We start from the raw sequence: 22164 nt of genomic DNA, 5'->3' as shown, positions 1-22164 counted from the left end.
TTTCTACTAGAATATCGGTAACTTGAGTTATTTCTCTGACCCATTCTGCACGCTTTCTATCTCTTAATGTTACCCCTACCATTTTTCGTTCCATAGCCCTCTGGGTTGTCCTCAACTTAAGTAGAACTCTCTTGGTTAGCCTCCACGTTTCAGCCCCATAGGTGAGTACAGGCAAGATGCAACTGTTATATACTTTCCTCTTGAGCGATACCGGTAAGCTGCTAGACATAATCTGCGAGTGCTTGCCAAATGCGCTCCATCCCAATCTTATTCTTCTTGTTATTTCCTTTTCATGGTACGGATCTGCGGTTACTACCTGTCCTAAGTAGACATATTCGCCTACTATTTCCAGTATTTCGCTACCTAATGTAAACTGCTGTTCCCGAGGCTGTTGAACATTACCTTAGTCTTCTGCATATTGATTTTCAAGCCTACCTTTCTACTTTTCCTGTCTAGGTCATCAATCATTATTTGCAGTTCATCCCCCGAATTGCTTAGCAAGGCAATGTCATCAGCAAATCGCAGATTACAGAGGTATTCTCCATCTACCCTTATCCCTAACTGCTCCCATTCCAAGTCTCTGAATACTTCCTCTAAACAAGCTGTGAATAATACTGGGGAGATTGTGTCTCCTTGCCTAACACCTCTCTTTATGGGAATTTTGTGGGATAAATGAGTGGTGTCAATCAATAGAGTGTGATATAATGTTGTGTTCAAAGGAATAATTAGGCCAATAAGTTAAGAAGGCAATTAATGACAAGCAAAACACGCAAAATCGTGTGCGCAACAGTTTTGAGTAATTGAGAAATGGTAGAGTTTATTGAATGATGTCAATCGATAGAGGGTGGTGTAATGTTGTGTCCGAAAAAATATTTAGGACATAAGTTCAATAGGTAACTTTTTAGAGGCACAAATGTAAACGCAAAGGCGAAAGTGTCTCATTCAGTTCAGTTCAGTCGTGTCCGACTCTTCATCACCCTATGGATCATATCACGCCACGCTTTCCGGTCTCTCACTATCTTCCTAACATCACATAACTTCATCTGTAGCGCCTCGAAGATGCCATCTAACCATCGCGTTCGCTGCCTGCTCCTTCTCTGGTGACCCTCAACCTTTCCCAACATCAAATCTTTCTCCAGCGACTCCTCTCTTCTCATCAGATGACCAAAATAGCTGAGCTTTAACTTTAAAATTTGACCCTCCAATGAGCAGTTATGGTTTATGGTCGACAATATCGACTGATTTGATCTTCTGGCCGCCCAAGGAACTCTCACGATTCTCCGCCAGCACCACAATTCAAGCGCGTCAATTCTTCGGCGGTCAGTCTTCTTCACAGTCCAACTCTCGCACCATAAATCACAACTGGGAAGATCATCGCACGAAATATACGGATCTTGGTTGGCAGTGTAATGTCTCTGCTCATAACTAGGCGGTCAGGGCTAGCCATGGCTCCCTTTCAGAGAAGCAGGCGTCTCCTAATTTCATGGCTCCAGTTTCCTTTCGGGGTAATCTTGGAGCCCAAGAAGAGAAAATCTGTCACAGCTTCCACTTCTTGTCCCTTGATGCTCCAGGACTTGGTGGGGCAAGACGCCATGATCTTTGTCTTTTTAATGTTCTGTTTAAGCACAAACTTTTCACTCCCTTCTTGTACGCGCATCAGAGGTCTCTTGAGTTCCACTTCACTTTCTGCCATTAAAGTGGTATCATCCGCATATCTAAGGTTGTTGATACGTTTCCCAGCAATCTTAACTCCAGCTGAAGACTCGTCCAGACCGGCCTTCCTCATGATGCACTCTGCATATAGGTTAAATAGGCAGGGCGACAGTATGCAGCCTTGCCTCACTCCTTTCTCGATCGGAAACCAATCAGTACGACCATGCCCAGTTCTGACTGTGGCCTCTTGCCCTTCGTACAGGATCCTGAGGAGACAGATGATGTGATTTGGAACTCCCATTTCTTGGAGAGCTTGCCACAATCTGCTGTGATCTACGCAGTTAAACGCTTTCGCATAATCAATAAAGCAGAAGTAGATGGTTTTCCGGAACTCTCTTGCTTTTTCCATGATCCAGCGAAGGTTGGCAATCTGGTCTCTAGTACCTCTGCCCTTGCGAAACCCATCTTTCACGTCCGGAGGCGCCCGATCCACATACTGCTGCAGCCTACCTTGGAGGATTTTCAACATCACCTTGCTAGCATGTGAAATAAGCGCGATCGTGCGGTAGTTGGAACAATCTTCGGCACTGTCTCTCTTTGGAATGGGGATGTAAACTGACCACCTCCAACCCTGTGGCTACTGCAGGTTGCCCAAATTTGCTGAGATAATGTATACAGAACGTTAACAGCGTCGTCATGGATGAGGTTTTGAAGCAACTCAGCTGGAATGCCATCAATTCCTCTAGCTTTGTTCTTAGAAAGGCTGGCTAAGGCCCATTAAACTTTACTATTCAGGATGCCCGGCTCGAGATCAGTAATCACAACAGTCTTATGTTGTGTTTGCACATCCGGGTCCTTCTTGTACAGTTCTGCTGTGTATTCCTGCCACCTCTTCTTTATCTCTGAGGCTTCAGTGAGGTCCCTGCCTTGTTTGTCCTTTATCACGCCCAGCTTAGCACAGAAGCTTCCTTTGATATCTTTGATTCTCTCATACAGAGCTCTTGTGTTCCTCAATTGGCTATTGTCCTCAACTGCTTGGCACTGTATGTTCAGGAAGGCATTCTTATCTCTTGCTATTTTCTGAAAATCCGCATTGTGAACCTTGTATCTTTCTCTTTCCCCCATAACTTTTGTCATCCTCCTTTCCTCAGCTGTTTGCAAAAGCCTCTTCAGATAACCAGTTTGCTTTCTTGCATTTCTTTTGCTCTGGAACTACCTTAGTAGCAACTTCTTGTATTATATCACGAACATCAGTCCACATCTCTTCAGGCTCTCTCTTCTAGATCTAATCCTTGAAATCGATTCCTCACTTCCACAGCATATTCTGATGGAATTTGATCCAGATCATACCTGAAAGGCCTTCTAGTTCTCTGCGTTTTCCTCAATCGGAGCTTTAATTTGGCAACAAGAAGTTGATGATTGGTGCCACAATCGGCCCCAGCCCTTGTTTTTACTGCTTGTATAGCGCTTCTCCATCTCTGCCGGCAAAGAATATCATCAATCTGATTCCTGTACAGACCGTCCGGTGAAGTCCACGTGTACAGGCGCCTCTTGTGCTGTTGAAAATGAGTATACGCTATGGTCAGGTTGTTTTCTTGACAAAACTCTACTAGCCTCTGCCCAGCTTCATTTGGCTCACCAAGCCCGAACTTGCCTGTAATTCCGGATATTTCTTCACTCCCCACCTTAGCATTCCAGTCTCCAATGAGAAAAAGGACGTCTGATGATGGAGTGCGGTCTAAAAGGCATTGCAGGTCAGCATAAAATCTCTCAACGTCAGCTTCTTCAGCAGTAGTGGTTGGTGCATAGATTTGGATAACTGCTTTGTTGAAAGGGCGACCTTGAATCCGAAGTGAAATCTTTCGGTCGTTTTGGGGGTTGTACCCTAGCACTGCTTTGCCCATTCTGTTTACTATGAGAGCGACCCCATTCCTTCTCCTGGATTCGTGCCCACCATAAAAGACATAATGGTCGCCGGCATTACATTCTCCGATTCCGGTCCCCTTGAGCTCGCTGATACCCAAGATATCAATGTTCAATCTGTCCATTTCTCGCTTGACGACACCCAGTTTACCTTGCGTCATAGATCTTACATTCCATGTTGCTATGTGATATATCTCCTTTCAACATCGGACTTTCCGGTTGCTTCCCGACACATCCACAACTGAGCGTCCTTTTGGCTTTAGCCCAGCCGCTTCATTCGTCCTGGAGCTACTAGGAATAGCCCTTTGTTCATCCCCATTAACATGTGGGACTCCTTCCAACCTGGGGGGCTCATCATCCGGCTCCATACCATTAATGCTATTGTGACTGGTCATAGGGTTTTCTTGGCAGGAAATACTGGAGTGGGTTGCCATTACCCTTTCCAGTGAATCACATTTTGTCAGAACTCTCTGCCGTGACCTGCCTATCTTGGGTGGCTCTACACAGCAGAGCTTACGACTTCATCGAGTTTCGCATGCCCCTCCGCCACGACAAGGCAGTGATCCATGAAGGGGAAGTGTCTCATTAGCCAATGGATTAGCGCCACATTTGAATGTGTCAGATACTAAATAGTTAAATAAATCAGTCAATTAAGATGACATTGAGAATTTGACGTCATGAAACCGGATGTAGAGGCGGAAAGGGCATAGGAAGGGTTTCACCCGTTAATATTTAGAGGTTATTAACGATGCGCCCTTAATGGAGCGCACTCTCCCAGACACCCTTAGAGTGTGTGGGGGTAGCTTTTCCGGTCGCAAAAGAGATGTCCTCGACATGCGTGGCAAGATCAGCCGGAATTCGACTACCTTGCAGTGACAGAAGAGCGTGGCCATTTGGTGCCCTTTCGCCGGTTCAAGCCAGAGTAAGGGTCTGAGTGAGAAGTAACAAACAAACTTTATTAACAGCGTGAGATGATACAGAGGAATACACTTGAGCACTAAAAATGGCCAGACAAGTGGTTCACAGAAAGCAACGCAAAGCATGCAACTAAAGAGGTATTAATAACACAGAGGCTTACAACAGAGAACAATACACGAGAGAGTCAAATAAAAAAACACCAAATTGTTCAACGGGCACTGTTGCAGACCGCCGCCCCTTCGCAAATCTATGGGCTTGCCAGCAGCGAGTGAAGCCCGGGAGAGGAGCAGTAGCACTTGCGAATACGCCGCAGTACTAGCAGTACTAGCTCACACACTGACTGACTGACTCAAGCGACGCGACCTCCATAAATAGGGCGCATCGCGTCTGTCTGTTAAGACGCGCCAAGGTTAGCGCGCACACACACTCAGCTTCGCTTGCTGAGGCATTCCCTTTTCCTCCCGCCGAGTCGCGCGTCGTCATTGGTTACGCGCCCTCGAAAAATCTAGAGAAGACTAGCGCTTTCTGGCCGATTGTCACCGTCGCTGCCGGGTGATGGGAAAGAGGGTGACGCCGATGCGTACAAGGCTACACGATCTCTCGCGCGGAGAAGGAGGCGTTTCTCGAAAGTTGTCGAACTTCGATGTAGCGCCTCTCTGGCTTCGTGCCGCTCCGGCATAACACAAATGTGCGCCGATTTCGTGACAAAGGGATTGGGGCGCAATTTGAAAGTACCAAGAATTGGATGGGTAAACAAGAAGTGAAATATTGTGACGTCAAGGATGTGATGTTAGCAACCGGAAGTAGAGCCGTGACAGGGCATAAGAAGAGATTGGCGCGCAATATAAAAGTACCAAAGTCTAAATGGGTAAATAAGTGAATTACTGTGACGTAGAGAATGTGACGTCACGCAACCGGAAGTATAGAGCCGAAAACGGTTATAGGAAGGGATTGAGGCCCTATTTGCAAGTACATAAGACTAAAATGAATAACCAAGAAGGGAATTAAGCAACTAGAAGCAACCAAAAGCAATTATAACAGCAGCATCCGTGCTTTCGCATTACTCCAGTGCAGATTATGTAGTGCTTTATCATTTTTTTAGCGTGCAGTACAAACCGCAAAATCACTTCGATATAACACCAAGTGTATGCCCCTTCCTAAGGCTACCCTCCGGAAGGTTGCTCACCGAGGCTGCTTCTTTCATTAGGATTTGTCTCTTCAGCAAGTTTAACTTTGGTTTAAGCTGAAGTTAGTACATCGTCCCACCACAGTTACTTAGAGCGCCCTTAGGCCAGAAGCCGTCTGGTATGTCGGCATTTGCTGCGCCATGCTCAGACAGTTCTGGAAACAAAAAAATTAAATCGGTGCACTAAAATCTTCTAACGTCCACAAAATGCGAAATCACTGCGAGTACCGTTCTTAGTTCCAATATGAGCTCGTTTTTCTTTTCGTTGCTTTTCCGGCGTCTTCAAATTTAGTTTTACTTTTAATGCTCTCGCGTTCAAATGCACAGCCTACAGTGCGAATAAATCAGGGCTTATCACAACTCTAGGCTTACTGGTGGCTCTCTGGCGAGAGCCGCGCGGGAATACTGCGCTGTGGTGTTACCTTGATAGATGGCACCTCCTGCCTCCCTAACTGTTTCTTTCTTGATATTATATTTTTCCGGAAGGGGTACCGACCTGTCGCTCGCCCCCTAATAAAGAGACTGGCCGACATAATCATAGCCTAAAAAGAGACATTCATTGCCTTTCTTTTTCTTCTGAATTTTGCATGCGCAGATTTCTAAACTCTTTTGATGCCCCCCATGATCTAAACTTGAGGTCAGAGAGAGAGAGAGAGTAATTCAATGAGAAGAAAGGTGGAGAGATCGGCTGACGGTAAATAAACCTGGCCTGCAACTACACTCAAAGGAAGGGTGGAACAGGAAGTAAAAGAGAGTTAGGCTATGAGTGAAGGGTGATGATGTTATGTGACAGTGATGTTAAACTTGTGGTCCGAATTATTGAGGTGACCATGCACATAGTTATAATGACACTCGTGAAACGCAACATGCCGCACATGTCTTCGATGCACACCACTTGTCACTGAAAAAACACGACCACAATTACACAGAACTCTGCAGTCTCACATGCCAGCAAAATCGCACAAAGACGCTCACGATGCACTTCACCAGAAAAATTCAAAGTGCCACATACACGTGTGATTCCGCGCACTTGAGGAGACCATGCACACTCGCATAACTAAACATGCCGCATATGTCTTGGACACGCACCGCTTGCCACTGAACATATATGCCGGCACAAACGCGGAAGCACGCACACGAGTCACTTTAGCAGAAAAAGCTGTCACTGGCACGTGTTTCAGCACAAGCGCGTATGAACGTGTGATACTTACTCACTTCACAGCACACGTAAATGTCACAGGCGGGAATCTAGGCCCGTTCCACCTAAAAAACTCGAACAAAGCCTCCATCATGCACCAGTTATCCGTTTGTTTCGATCTAGCTCCTGCAGTTTTTTACTCAGATAGGAAGACTGTCTGACTGCTGAGAGCATTTTCCGAGGCCCTCCTCGCGTCACTATAGGTAGCCCACTCACAAATAACATGAAAAATTGTCTCTGGAGTATTGCAGTTCAAGCAATTAAGGCTTGCTTCAACTCCACTTTTGTGGACGTAGCCTTTGGTGTACGCGACTCCAAGCCATAACCGATGAAGCAGAGTTCCTTCACGTCGTATAACTTTAGATGGTACGTGAAGTCGCGAGCCTGCATCTAGCCGAGAGATGCGGTCCTGCTGATGGCTTGCATCGTCCCAGTGTAGATACATAGCGGACTTCATTGAATGAGCCAGTAAGGCTGCGGTGTCATTCATTGAGAAGGAGAGGTGTATGCAAGGCTGGTCTTCATGAGTCCGCTTGGCTTCTGCATCAACACACCGGAATGGCTGGGGATCTGTTGAAACTTGACGACGTGGACACGCTGGAAGACCTCAGAAAGCAGAACTACAACTTGCTCGACTAGCTACTTATATGTACTTGGCTTTATGTATGTTTTTATAGTGTGTAGTGCAGGTCTTGAGTCGCAGAATATTGTCCAGTGATTTGCGTTCTGCTGACCAATGTAGCGGATGCCCTCTCTTATGACTGCCAGTTTAGTTGCCATGGATGATGGTTTATGCATAAGTTTAAAGCGGTGGCGGCGCGAGCTTCCAGGCACTAGAAACGCAGCTGCTGAAAAGGTGGTCGTCACTAATCCGTCGCCAAAAGCATCTAATCAGTCATTATGCATATACGAGATATATAACAGTGCCAACTGTTTGAGTCCAACTGTTGCAATTTGCGACTTTTTTGGTATACCTGGAATATATTCACCCACGTTAGGTTTCAGAATTGTCCGTAATGGCACTGCCGAAATTTGGTGGGGCATGTAGTTTGCAGGCATTACATTCCACTGCGTCCTGATAGCTTTCGAATAAGATGCATCTGGACGCACGCTACTGATGTTGGTCAGGTAGTGGGGATTATGCCTAGTTGTAGTCTCAAATGCACCCGTAGTGGCTCCTGTTGGACATACATGCGGGCGGAGCAGGTGCAAGCCAACTGGAAGTCAACTTTTATAAATGTTACACCCCAAGAGCCATTGTAAGGAAGTCGGCGCAGAGTTGCTGATGGCGCGCTCTGTTGGGCAACGGAAAGATGCTGTTTCGATTCGTGGCGTGGACAGGATTCGTTTTTATTTATTGATTGAAAGTTCTTGCGGAAACTTTCGGTCAAAACACAGTCTACTCTACACATGATGCAAGAAACGCTTTAGGGTAAAAAATACAGCAATTGAAACAGAAGGTGTGGCATGAAAAAGGAGAATCATGCGTCATCGCCGACTTGGTTTTCTCACCACCGCTCAGTCGCTGAGGCGTCTGCAGAACAACAGGTTCGACGCAGACTGTCTAGTGACACGGTCTGCAACAGCAGAAAAAGTTTCTTCTTTGTCAGTAATGGAATTATGCTCCATTTCTACACGTCTTTGCTAACGATGCTCCCACTTTAGAATAATCACCAGGTACAAAGGTCCGGTCGTGTCGCTGCCGAAGAAATAATGCTTGAGGACAAGTGTAGACATTTGTTACCTCCCAATTATCGGGTAATGCTTGCAAAGTATAATCCCCGAAATATGATGCCTGTCAGCAGCCCCAACTCGTTCCCCAACGTCCTGCTACCTCACCAACGGGAATTGACGAACGGTTAAATAACTAGACCCGGGCGTTTTATTTCACCATTAATTTCTTCTTTTGTTTTTGAGGAGTGAGCCGCAGATCGGCTTGTTGTGTTGGCGAGCAATATCTCGGTACAGCTCGACAGCTAAATCGAAAGTAGCTATGTCATACGATAGCTTCGGACCCGACAGCGCCGGCACGAGCAAGACGCGTGATGAGCCGGCGTGCAATATACCGGATGCCAGAATGTGATCTGCCCCAGGAACCAGTGGCTGCATGTACAGCACGTGGCCGCCTAGCATCAAGCTGTAGTTACAGCCGCTAAGACCAACGTTGCCAAGACTGCCTTTCTGGACTTTCACGTTGGTTAGAACGGCTTGCCTCAAGAGGTGGCGCAGTCAGTTAGTCGAGGCACGTTTCTGCGATGATGACAAAACCATGTGGTGCTCCGCAGCCCCTTTCAGTGTTTCAAACCGAGCCTTTTTTCTTATTAGTATTGGTGTTTGAACGGGCAGTGCGAGTGCTCATGAGCGAGCTACCAATTTTGGGGTGGCATGCTCGCCATAGAGAAACATACGTAAAGAGCGCACACTCGAGCCGTCTCTCCGCCGAGCAAGTAATGATCTGACCACCCGCCAGGCGGCGTAACGATGTGTGCTTCCACTTCACCTCAAAGATAGACAGCTCATCATAAGTCCACCAGATTGTATCCAAGCGTCCCGTTTCTATATAAACAGCGGTGTTGCGCCAGTCATACGCTGGCGGTGCCGTACACCTCAATGTGCTTTTTAACGCGTCGCCTCGTCTTTCCGGCAAGTTGTTTTCTTTTGCTCGTAGAAATAATTTTTGTGTTTCTTGAGCTAAGAACAAGTTAGCAGATTATTTGTTATGCTGTGTGAATGAAGTTTGCACATCTGACATAAAATATGAGTCATGAAGGAGATTTACCATGCATCCATCCGTTTGTTCTTGCGCCGTCTTTTACGGAAGAGCATCAGATGTACTTCTAAAGCATAATTTTCGAAAAATCATTTGCATCACCTTCCATTTAAAACACAATTTTTTATCTGCTGTTCACCCGTATTGTAACATAATCGTTTTATTTGGCGGGGCTCGAACAGTGTAATGCGCATTTGAAGTTGTTTTCTGAAGGCTGTTTTCCCCGCTGTATATGAACGATCAAGCGCCTGTTTCAACTTAACGTGTTGCTTGCAACTACTAAATCATTTTTCTACAGTAAGCTCTAGGTAGTACTGACGCGAACTATCGTAACCTTTCTTATCTGCTGCGAAGAGCCGAAGACATATGGCCTTATCACTTTGTTTGTAGTTCGCGGAATGATCTAAGTAATGCCGCGAGTATTTTTGCTCTGTGCATGCTCAAGCCACCGAGTAAGGGTCTATAATTTTCCCCGTCGCTCTAGATGGCCAAGAAATGTATAGAATGATTGCAGCCTTTCGCGTCAGTTTTTACACTGTTTCAGGTTGTTCCAGGCTTCCAGATCCAGTTCTTGCTGTGATTTTTTTGTTGCTGCTCTTTGTAATATGATGCATTTCGTAAGATTACCCAGTGTTCTTTTTATGCAATTCAAAGTGTAACCAAGAAAAATAAACTTTTTGTTTGGAACCCCTGCCTCTTATTCTGTGCGAGAAAAGCGGCTCAATAACGGCAAAAATAACAATGAGAACAGCTCTGATCGCATTTTACAACCTGAATAAACGAATTCATCCTTGATTACATTCTTCAAGAAGCTTGGCGGCATCTTCCGTATAAAGGTTGCGATGCGCGATTTTATTGTGCCGATATTTATGGCATGCCTAGAATGAAATATTAAAGTCCTTGCGCTCCGCTTTAGACGAAGAAGTTTAATATTTTGATAGCCAAATGTAAATCAGTTGCGAAAGCATTGCTATCGAAACCGAGGCAGAGCGAAAGCATGAGCCTAAATCTCGGAGGACGAAATTAGCGTTCTGACCAGCAGCTCGGGGCTAAGCAGCAAAGGCACTACAAGAGCGGCCGCTATATACGTAAGTATTTTTCTCTATGTGTTATACCTTCTTTACACGGCCGGCTTAACCACGGCTACGCTTAACCGAGGTTACCGAAATTAACCACGGTTAACCGCCAATCGCGGTTAGCTGTGCTTACACAGCTCACCGTCGTTCTCGGTTACGGCCGCCATTGCCCATAAAGTGTACAACCGAAGCGATGCCGTGATCTGCGGAACGAAGCAGCATTTACAAATATCTTATTTATAACGTAGTTTCCGGAGTGCCGTCCGACAAGGCGTCAGCGCGGTCAAGCCCCGCACGATGGCAGCACCTCATCGACCACCGTAAACACCGCTGCGTTGGCCCCTCCTCCCGTAGACCGTACGCGAACGACATGGCGGCTTGCTAGCGCCGATGTCAGAAATAATCAGAAATAAAACGTGCTAATTATATTGGCATCTGGAATACTGAACCGAATATCAGGAATGAATCACTCTTGAGGATCACTGACCAGCGGCAAATTGCTGGCAAGACCGATAACCGCGACACTATCAAGTTTCTGCTCAAGCCAGCTGCCGCCGGTGCATTGCGGCTCACCGCTGTTTATACTAGCTCTGCGATTATTGCGTCGCCAAAGTTAATCATATCAATATTTTAGGGTGGCAGAATAGTATTCACAATAAGGAAGTTTCATGAGTACACCATTTCGAAGGCGTTAAGTTACAAAGCGCCGACTGCCGCGGCTTCGAAGAGAAGTAATTTAGGCCTATCGACGACTAGGGGGTTACTCACCCCGCCGTCGTTCGCCGCGCTCGCACGCTTCACCGCCGCGGTAAGTTGGTAAGTACAACCTACCTCAGTCTGCTCTCAGCATCCCGCGCTGCAAGTGTTGCGAATTTGTGCACTTTCATGATAAAGCTAACACCGCACATTTTTTGACGTTCCGCGCTCAGTACCAAGCCGCGCAAACGATATTGCAGACACAGGGCGAGGCTTCAGTACGCAGACACTTGGCTGTAGGCCGTAACCAAATACGCCGGGTGGCACAGTATGCACCGCCTATTCAATACGGTCAAAGGAGTACACACTGTTGAAGCAGACACGCTCGTACACTTCGCGCACTCGGGTGCCGACGAGCAGCCTGCCAACAGACGACGCCATAACCTCGGTTAACAACGCAAAACGAGGTCGCCAAACTCGGTTTGCGATAACCGCGGTTAGGGGTGTAACAATGGTTTGGTCTGCGGTGTAAATGGGCTAACCACGGTTTCACCTAACCGCAGCTACGCTAACCATGGTTAACTCTGACCGTGTAAAGAGGGTATTATAGGCGAAAAGACGAAGGTAGATCAGCGCGTCGGAAGCAAGGCTCGGGGCCTTTTTGCCCGGCAAGAGGCCAGCGCGGGGCAGCGAGCGAGCGTCACGAGCCAGCGGGTGTGCACGGACGACGCAAGGAAAACCAGCCAGACGAAGACGGAATCAGCATCTACCTTGGAATTAGTGGCTGCATGTACAGCACGTGGCCGCCTAGCATCAAGCTGTAGTTACGGCCGCCAAGACCAACGTTGCCAAGACTGCCTTTCTGGACTTTCACGTTGGTTAGAACGGCTTGCCTCAAGAGGTGGCGCAGTCAGTTAGTCGAGGCACGTTTCTGCGATGATGGCAAAACCATGTGGTGCTCCGCAGCCCCTTTCAGTGTTTCAAACCGAGCGTTTTTTCTTATTAGTATTGGTGTTTGAACGGGCAGTGCGAGTGCTCATGAGCGAGCTACCAATTTTGGGGTGGCATGCTCGCCATAGAGAAACATACGTAAAGAGCGGACACTCGAGCCGTCTCGCCGCCGAGCAAGTAATGATCTGACCATTCGCCAGGCGGCGTAACGATGTGTGCTTCCACTTCACCTCAAAGGTACACAGCTCATCATAAGTCCACCAGATTGTATCCAAGCGTCCCGTTTCTATATAAACAGCGGTGTTGCGCCAGTCATACGCTGGCGGTGCCGTACACCTCAACGTGCTTTTTAACGCGTCGCCTCGTCTTTCCGGCAAGTTGTTTTCTTTTGCTCGTAGAAATAATTTTTGTGTTTCTTGAGCTAAGAACAAGTTAGCAGATTATTTGTTATGCTGTGTGAATGAAGTTTGCACATTTGACATAAAATATGAGTCATGAAGGAGATTTACCATGCATCCATCCGTTTGTTCTTGCGCCGTCTTTTACGGAAGAGCATCAGATGTACTTCCAAAGCATAATTTTCGAAAAATCATTTGCATCACCTTCCATTTAAAACACAATTTTTTATCTGCTGTTCATCCGTATTGTAACATAATCGTTTTATTTGGCGGGGCTCGAACAGTGTAATGCGCATTTGAAGTTGTTTTCTAAAGGCTGTTTTCCCCGCTGTATATGAACGATCAAGCGCCTGTTTCAACTTAACGTGTTGCTTGCAACTACTAAATCATTCTTCTACAGTAAGCTCTAGGTAGTACTGACGCGAACTATTGTAACCTTTCTTATCTGCTGCGAAGAGCTGAAGACATATGGCCTTATCACTTTGCTTGTAGTTCGCGTAATGATCTAAGCAATGCCGCGAGTATTTTTGCTCTGTGCATGCTCAAGCCACCGAGTAAGGGTCTATAATTTCCCCGTCGCTCTAGATGGCCAAGAAATATATAGAATGATTGCAGCCTTTCGCGTCAGTTTTTACACTGTTTCAGGTTGTTCCAGGCTTCCAGATCCAGTTCTTGCTGTGATTTTTTTTTGTTGCTGCTCTTTGTAATATGATGCATTTCGTAAGATTACCCAGTATTCTTTTTATGCAATTCAAAGTGTAACCAAGAAAAATAAACTTTTTGTTTGGAACCTCTGCCTCTTATTCTGTGCGAGAAAAGCGGCTCAATAACGGCAAAAATAACAATGAGAACAGCTCTGATCGCATTTTACAACCTGAATAAACGAATTCATCCTTGACTACATTCTTCAAGAAGCTTGGCGGCATCTTCCGTATAAAGGTTGCGATGCGCGATTTTATTGTGCCGATATTTATGGCATGCCTAGAATGACATATTAAAGTCCTTGCGCTCCACTTTAGACGAAGAAGTTGAATATTTTGATAGCCAAATGTAAATCAGTTGCGAAAGCATTGCTATCGAAACCGAGGCAGAGCGAAAGCATGATCCTAAAATCTCGGAGGACGAAATTTGCGTTCTGACCAGCAGCTCGGGGCTAAGCAGCAAGGGCACTACAAGAGCGGCCGCTATATACGTAAGTATGTTTCTCTATGTGTTATACCTTCTTTACACGGCCGGCTTAACTACGGCTACGCTTAACCGAGGTTACCGAAATTAACCATGGTTAACCGCCAATCGCGGTTAGCTGTGCTTACACAGCTCGCCGTCGTTCTCGGTTACGGCCGCCATTGCCCATAAAGTGTACAACCGAAGCGATGCGGTGATCTGCGGAACGAAGCAGCATTTACAAATATCTTATTTATAACGTAGTTTCCGGAGTGCCGTCCGACAAGGCGTCAGCGCGGTCAAGCCCCGCACGATGGCAGCACCTCATCGACCACCGTAAACACCGCTGCGTTGGTCCCTCCTCCCGTAGACCGTACGCGAACGACATGGCGGCTTGCTAGCGCCGATGTCAGAAATAATCAGAAATAAAACGTGCTAATTATATTGGCATCTGGAATACTGAACCGAATATCAGGAATGAATCACTCTTGAGGATCACTGACCAGCGGCAAATTGCTGGCAAGACCGATAACCGCGACACTATCAAGTTTCTGCTGAAGCCAGCTGCCGCCGGTGCATTGCGGCTCACCGCTGTTTATACTAGCTCTGCGATTATTGCGTCGCCAAAGTTAATCATATCAATATTTTAGGGTGGCAGAATAGTATTCACAATAAGGAAGTTTCATGAGTACACCATTTCGAAGGCGTTAAGTTACAAAGCGCCGACTGCCGCGGCTTCGAAGAGAAGTAATTTAGGCCTATCGACGACTAGGGGGTTACTCACCCCGCCGTCGTTCGCCGCGCTCGCACGCTTCACCGCCGCGGTAAGTTGGTAAGTACAACCTACCTCAGTCTGCTCTCAGCATCCCGCGCTGCAAGTGTTGCGAATTTGTGCACTTTCATGATAAAGCTAACACCGCACATTTTTTGACGTTCCGCGCTCAGTACCAAGCCGCGCAAACGATATTGCAGACACAGGGCGAGGCTTCAGTACGCAGACACTTGGCTGTAGGCCGTAACCGAATACGCCGGGTGGCACAGTATGCACCGCCTATTCAATACGGTCAAAGGAGTACACACTGTTGAAGCAGACACGCTCGTACACTTCGCGCACTCGGGTGCCGACGAGCAGCCTGCCAACAGACGACGCCATAACCTCGGTTAACAACGCAAAACGAGGTCGCCAAACTCGGTTTGCGATAACCGCGGTTAGGGGTGTAACCATGGTTTGGTCTGCTGTGTAAATGGGCTAACCACGGTTTCACCTAACCGCAGCTACGCTAACCATGGTTAACTCTGACCGTGTAAAGAGGGTATTAGCGGCGAAAAGACGAAGGTAGATCAGCGCGTGGGAAGCAAGGCTCGGTGCCTTTTTGCCCGGCAAGAGGCCAGCGCGGGGCAGCGAGCGAGCGTCACGAGCCAGCGGGTGTGCACGGACGACGGAAGGAAAACCAGCCAGACGAAGACGGAATCAGCATCTACGTTGGAATCAGTGCCTGCAGAAAGTGCCTAGGCGTGTTTGCGTGAGGTTCTGCGCTCGAGGAGCAATGTTTCTTGTGCCGCTGCTAGACCTTTGGCGCTATCGCTCGCCTCATTTGCTCCGCTGTGTGCTTTGTTTTGCCACGGTAAAGCCCTGACCCTCGGTCTATTCAATCCTTGGTAGTTTATTGTAGTACAAGTCGACATGTTTGTAGCTCAATGGCATTTATTTTGTGTGCTGTTTTTTTGTCATGGAATGCTTTTCCGTAAATAAGCCGGTGTTTTTAAAACAAACTGGATTTGTCACTCGTCGGGTGAGGCCATGGCTCGCGGACCCATTTTATGAAAGCGAGGCCTTCATATGTGGTGCCGCCATGAGGTCTGGTTGTTTTCGGAGCGAAGAGCATTCCTTGGCGCTCTACACAATAGTGACGCCGACAACACACATGCTACTACTTCTCACAGCTGTGTCTGCTCCTGCACAGAGCAATCATTCACATGCATTAGAGTGGCAGTTCGTATTTAATTATGCATAACGTGGTGACCAGTGGCTATGTGCAGAGAGGCAGACACAGGGCCTAAAGTCAGGGGTCTCTAGACCCCCCCATACCACTATTTAAGGGGGGTCTGAGACCTTCCGCTCTGAAATGTGTAAGGATTGCATGAATACAAAGCAGGTTGCCATCTTTTAGTCTTGTCAGTGCTTGCCAGTACATGTCTTCTCTGTTGTCTCGTCAATTTCACAGTCAGTTTAGTAAGAACCATTAAGATATTTTCTAACATCTGAGAAGAATAAAAATAATTTCTGCCTTTGCATAAAACAACGTGTGAAGCAGGTACCAGCCGCAAATCTCTCTCCCTCTTTATTTTTTTCCACCTGTGATCGATTCACTAGAGACCCCTCTTAGACGGAGTCAGACTTTAAGCACTGGGTCGACGACATTCACAACAAAAACCTAAAACAACAATCACTCGGCTTGTACGGGGACCACAATACGTGCGACACACACGTCCTTCGGCCACGAGGGCCATTATAATGGCACACACACAAACGTGCAACGCTACCTTCAGACAAAGCGTGTCGGCTGGCTCGGATAGCCAGGGTGACGCTTCGCGGCCGCAGCCATGATCTGATGCTGCTGCGCCTCGTGGGACGACGGCTTGGGCTGCGGGCTCGCCAGCACGAGCGCGGCCGCCGACTGGGACGGCGAGGCCAGAGTGCGCATCGGAAGCATCGAAGTCTGCGACACATAGAAGTTCTCATGATGAAAGTACGGTTTCTGCACCCCGTGCTCTTGTGGCTGCGGCACCACGGGTCCGCCGGGGTAGCCGGCGGCAGCTGCTGCAGCCGTGGCTTGCTGCTGTTGTCGCTGAGCAGCGGCGGCTGATGCGGCAGCCTGTTGCTGTTGCTGCGCGGCGGTGGCTGCCATCTGCTGTTGGTGTGCCAGGTGAAAGTTGTGTGTGGCAATGATCTGCTGCTGCTTGACGACGGCAGCCGCAGCAGCGGCTGCTGCTGTGCCCGCGGACTCGAGTTGGTGCGGAAACCGCGGTGTCGGGTAGGCCGGATAAGGAACGGGGGCGGCGGGCGCCATCGCGAGCCCCGCGTCCTGTCCCGGCACGTGCGCGTAGTAGATGGGCCCATGGTCCGTAGCGTACGCCGGGATTAGCGTTGGGGCTCCATACGCCGAGCCAGGCATTTGGGCCTTGAATGCGTATGGCTGTTGAGGCGAGAAGCCCCATTGCGGCGGCGTCGGCTCCTGCGAGGACGAGGACGCGGCCTGCGAAGACGGCGGCGGCAGAGACGGAGTCAGCGGCCTCTTCAGCGGAGCCCGGTGCAGGAAGCTCTGGTTATGAGGGATCGGCTGCGGCATCATGTCCATGGAGTGCGCCCGGTTCATCTCCTGGATGTAGAGGTGCTGAGGCGCTGCCGCGGCGGCGGTAGCCACCGCAGAAGCATGTTGCTGCATGGCATTGTGGTGGTGCTGCTGCAGGTACGATTGGTTAAGCGCTGTCATCTCGTTGGCCTCCTTGACGAGCGCTCGCTTGCGTGTGTCTTCCTCCTGAAGCACCTTTTTGAGCTGCACGAAGAGCTGGTGCTTCTCCTCCTTGAGCGCGGCCAGCTTCTTCTCAGACTGCTGCACCTGGTAGCGGATTTCTTCCAGCGCAATCGCGTCCTGACGACGCTTGAGCTCTTGCTCTCGTCTCACCTGCTCCGCGGCACTGTCGGCCTCCTGTTCTTGCTTCTTCTTCTCGCGCTGGCGCATTATGTGGTTCTTGAGCGCTGCCCGCATAGCCATGCTAATCTGGGGTTGCTCGACCACCCCCGGCATTGTCGCACGGCTCCGTGTCATTGGTTTCCGCGATTGGAACAGGGCCCTGCACTTGCGACGCGGCAGTTTCTCGCTGGTTTTCTTCGTTTTTCTTCCCGTACGGTTGACAGCCCCTGTCAGAAAAAAAAGTGTAGCAAAACGGAGCTCGGGATAACAGCACACGCTCACAGTAAAAGAGGGTTCAACATGGACAGCACGGCAAACTCTTGAAGCCAATGCAGACAACACGCCATTAGTCAATTACTCCCTCAAAAGAGGCAACACCACACTGAATCTACAAACACAGGCATACACAGTCATCACAGGGAAAATGACAAACAAAACTACTATCGTCTGACCGAAGCTAAGAAGCAAGGCAAGCTAAAGAAGCGTGGTTTTTTGGGCTTGTTGGTACATGATTCCAATACACTATAGCGCAGCAAAAGACGAGGACACAAGAGCGAGAGACGAACACCACGTGTCCTCGTCTTTTGCTGCGCTATAGTGTATTGGAAGCTAAAGAACAATGAGCAGACACTTCTCGCGTACACCAAAAAATGCTAACACACTTCATTTCATCTATCAGCTTTTGTACGGCCTGATAAGTATCTTGTTGGATCCCAGCATTGATCATGTGCTTGTAAACTAGGCGAACACTGCGCAAATAGAAACTGCTTTCATGAGTTACACTTGACTGTCTACAAACAGTTCGCTACATGTTCCAAACAATTTTGTCTCATGACCCTACAGCTTGTAAGCAGGAACTGTTACACACTATTGACAAGCACAGCAATGACGCAGGAAAGCTTATACATATCTAAATAACATCAATATACTGTAAAATATTCAGTTTGCCTGGGAAGTTAGGGGGAAAAATTACACAACAGCAATTTGCTAGTAAGCAACAAAAAAAGGTCAAATAGCAACATTCTGCAATAAAAATTATGTCGTCCCTAAACCAATACAAGTGAGAAAAAATTGCATTTTAAACAGGCAACAATGACAAACTTGCAATCATCAGTTACTTCCAAAAGTTGAATTCCAAATATTCCATGCCACATATTCTCTGCATTTTACAGTTTTTAATGCGACAGCGTTCAAGGCTGCGTTTACTGAAAATCCGGCGGAGGCAGCCGTTAGCCGCCTTTCATACACCTGTTGTTTTTGTGCTTCTCCGCGTACCCTCTCTTTCGTTGTTTGACGCATGGGAAGCTGTCCTGTCTTGAGGAGCTGCGCGGGCAGCGCGAATGCGCATGAGTGAGCTGCCTATCTTGGGGCCGGTATGTTAGCGGCGAAAAGACGAGAGTAGTTAAGGGCGTCGCAACAAGGATCGAGGCCTTTTTTTCCCGGCGGTAGGCCAGCGCGGGGCAGCCAGCGAGCGTCGAGGGTCAGCGGTATGTGCCCGGGCGACTGAAGGAAAACCTGCGGGACGAAGACTGAAGCAGTGCCTGCAGAAATGGCCTAGGCGTATTTGCGTGCGTTTCTGCCATGCGAGGAGCAATGTTTCTTGTACCGCCGCTAGTGCTTTGGCCCTATCGCTGGCTCCATTCGCGCCGCAGTGTGTTTTGTTTTGCCGCAGTAAAGCCCTGACCCCCGGTCTGCTTCATCCTGGGTAGTCTTTTGTAGTACGCGTCGACAGCATGTTTCCAGCGCAGTGGAGTTTCATTTGTTTGGTGTTCCTTTTGATTGAATGCTTTTTTGTTTATCCGGAAATAAACAGGTGTTTTTAAAAGAGACTGGATTTGTAACTCGTCGGATAATACCACGGATCGCGGACCCGTTTTCTGAAGGCGAGGTCTGCACCATGATGAAAGCAGTTCGTTGAAATTGAAGATTGTCGTGCCGGTACGAAGCGCCAAAGATACTTCTTTCAACTTACGTGTGTCGAAACAAAACCTTCTGGAGAACTTATAAAAGTAGGTGTTGGAACATTAGATCTGTCACACATCTCCTCGCCGCATTTTAGTGAGTTTGCACAATCCCACAACAGATTCGAATTATGAGGAGTAATAAACGGAACCCAGCAATTCCCCGAAAGAAACAGGCTGATTTTCGAAACTATTTGTGTGAAGCTCATGGCGATTACACAGAAAGCTGAAGCTTGTAATTGATAGCGTGTTCCCAGATGTATCAGCTAAAGGGCGAATATCAATTTTACTTATATTTTGGCATCCTCGTGGGTATGCCCGCCTTAAAGCCTTCGCGTCTGAGATGTTTTCTTCTGTTGCTTTCGGCAATTGTAATCCGCCTGCTCGCAATCAGTATGCAACACATCGTCCTGGAGCCAGCTGATCGTGTTTTCATTTAGCATTATTTAAATTATTTATCCTCGCTTTTAAGCTTGGCAGAGATTCTGGAAGCGATCTCTGTGCGAATAATAGCCTAAAATTAACATTCCAAAAACTTTAACATTGACAATCCTTAAGACTATAACCTGCGCTGGTATCATTATGACAGGTGCGAAACAAGATTAGTTATTGCACCAGTACCCGCACAGAATAAAAAATAACAAGCATATTCCTATATCAATACTGCCTTGTGCCTCAAAGGACCTGGGAAAGTACTTGTTTCGAAATAAGCCGATAATTAATTTTCCCGTTTATTTCTAATGATCCTCTATATCATTCCTCTTTGTTAGGATAGTTTTATTCAAGAAAAACACTGAGGAGCTCGTTCCTTTCACTTACCTCTTAGTATCTTAAAATCCGTTCAATTAAGTTGCTCTTGGTATTTCTCTAGACACAGGGAAGGCTTTCAAAAGCGCCAACAACTGCCTTTTTACAAATCAAATTGTCATATTATGGTTACCTGGTTGCTAAGCACTCTTTTCCTGGTCACAGCCAATTTTTCGCATTCGGTCAAGAGCAATAAATGAGTGCGAAGGGGGGCTAGTTGGTAATGCCTTATTGAAAAACTTAACTGCGCGAAAAAGACGGGACCAGAGAAGAACAGAGGACAAACGCAGGCTAACTGGTTTATTGCACCGACGCCTTCTTCCTTCAACACCAACGCGCATGCGTACCAACACACAAAGCCAAAACACAAAATCATCTGGTCAGCCCGAGAAATTCTAGCTCCTTGCGGTATAAGTGAATGGTAGCCTCGCTTACACATTTATCGGTTCCTAATCGCGCGATTTCAAAAGCTTCAAGAACTTCCCGCTCATTTCTTCTCCGCGCACATCCGATAATCTTAGTCTGCCCGAAGAGCGGGATACATTTGTTTTCATCACGATTCTCGGACCTTTAATTACTAATTATGGCCGACAAAGAGGGCGGATTTGTGGTCTTGCCAGAGACGCTTTTTGGTGAGAAGGCCGGCTGCCGTTTTAAAAAACTTCGTAACCACTGTTATGAAGCCATCCATGGATAAGGCTGAAGTTGTTGCCCTTTTGAGGGAATTGAAACTCGATCGGCTTGAAAATGAAGTGAAAAAGAACAAGGCCCTTGCGCTCACTGTGTTTTTCAGCGCCGAGAGCCACAAGTTTGAGTGCTTTTTTAGGGCCATAGTTACAGAAAGGGGAACCTGGCAAGCTGTGGTCAGTCAGTACCTTCAGCGTCATCTGGAGAGACTCGCACCTGACGACCTGTACAAGGTCAGCAGCTCGGACCGAGTGGCGGAAGTGTTGAGGGATAATTTGGCTGCTGCAAACTCGGGTGTCTTGGTTGACATAGAAGAGTTGTGTTATTCCCTTCCCCACGATGACTTGCTTCGGGTGGTCCGTAACTGTATCGAAAGTTCTGGTGCAGTGTCTTTTCAAAATGCGTGTGGAATTTCGATAGAGGGCTTTTTAGAATTGCTTAAGGTATATATTACCTCGACAATTGGGAGTTTTCAAGATGCTTTTTACGGTCAGAAGCGTGGCATCAGCTGCATTGGATCGTGTGTTGCCCCTGTTTTATCAGAGATTTTTCTTGCAGGTTTCGATAGCACGCTTTCGCGGGTACTTACTGACGACCGTATTGTTCGATCTTTAGATACGTCCACGACTTTTTAATCATGTTAAACATTGACGACAACGATAACTTGACACGGGGGGCGAGTGAGGTTTTAGAATATTTTAAGTCCACCTTTTCCTGTTTTATTTTACCATTGAACTTCCTGATAACTATTATTTGCAATTCCTAGATCTAAAATTGTTTTTAATTGATCCTGACTACCTCTGCGGGGCTTACATGCCCAGGACAAAAATAGGCACTGCTGCCCTTTGACTCGCACCATTCGAAGCTGGTTAAGAGGGGCATTGTGTCTACTTGCCTTAGGGCTTCGCTAGGCAAGTCTTGTTTCCATAAGGCTCAGGATAGCTTCCAGGCTCAAGCTTTCCGTCTACGGTCTGCTGTGTTTCTGCCGGCCCTTCTTCGGGCAGTGGCTGGCCTTAACCCCCAAGCTTAAATTTTTGGAGGTTGGTTTAAAAGAGAGGCGGAAGATTAATGTGGTTCCCTA

At 47.5% G+C, this 22164-nt stretch overlaps 1 protein-coding gene across 1 annotated transcript; it reads right to left on the bottom strand.

Moving 5' to 3' along the window:
- Positions 1 to 16262: 16262 nt before the first annotated feature.
- LOC146172300 (uncharacterized) lies at positions 16263 to 17977 on the bottom strand. Its single transcript, XM_084585849.1, has one exon. The coding sequence runs from the start codon at positions 17761 to 17763 to the stop codon at positions 16480 to 16482; it is 1284 nt and encodes a 427-aa protein (XP_084441975.1). The 5' UTR covers positions 17764 to 17977; the 3' UTR covers positions 16263 to 16479.
- Positions 17978 to 22164: the final 4187 nt, after the last annotated feature.

Source organism: Amblyomma maculatum, unplaced genomic scaffold (assembly GCF_055883805.1).
Source record: "Amblyomma maculatum isolate TAMU_Amacu unplaced genomic scaffold, ASM5588380v1 scaffold_13, whole genome shotgun sequence".
In the NCBI taxonomy this organism is placed as follows: Eukaryota; Metazoa; Arthropoda; class Arachnida; order Ixodida; family Ixodidae; genus Amblyomma; species Amblyomma maculatum.
Note: the sequence above shows the minus strand (reverse complement) of the source record. Positions and strands in the feature narration are given on the sequence as shown.

What these genes read in the sequence shown, in the direction of transcription:
- LOC146172300 (XM_084585849.1), bottom strand. Translation starts at nt 17,763, where the DNA reads ATGACACGGAGCCGTGCGACAATGCCGGGGGTGGTCGAGCAACCCCAG.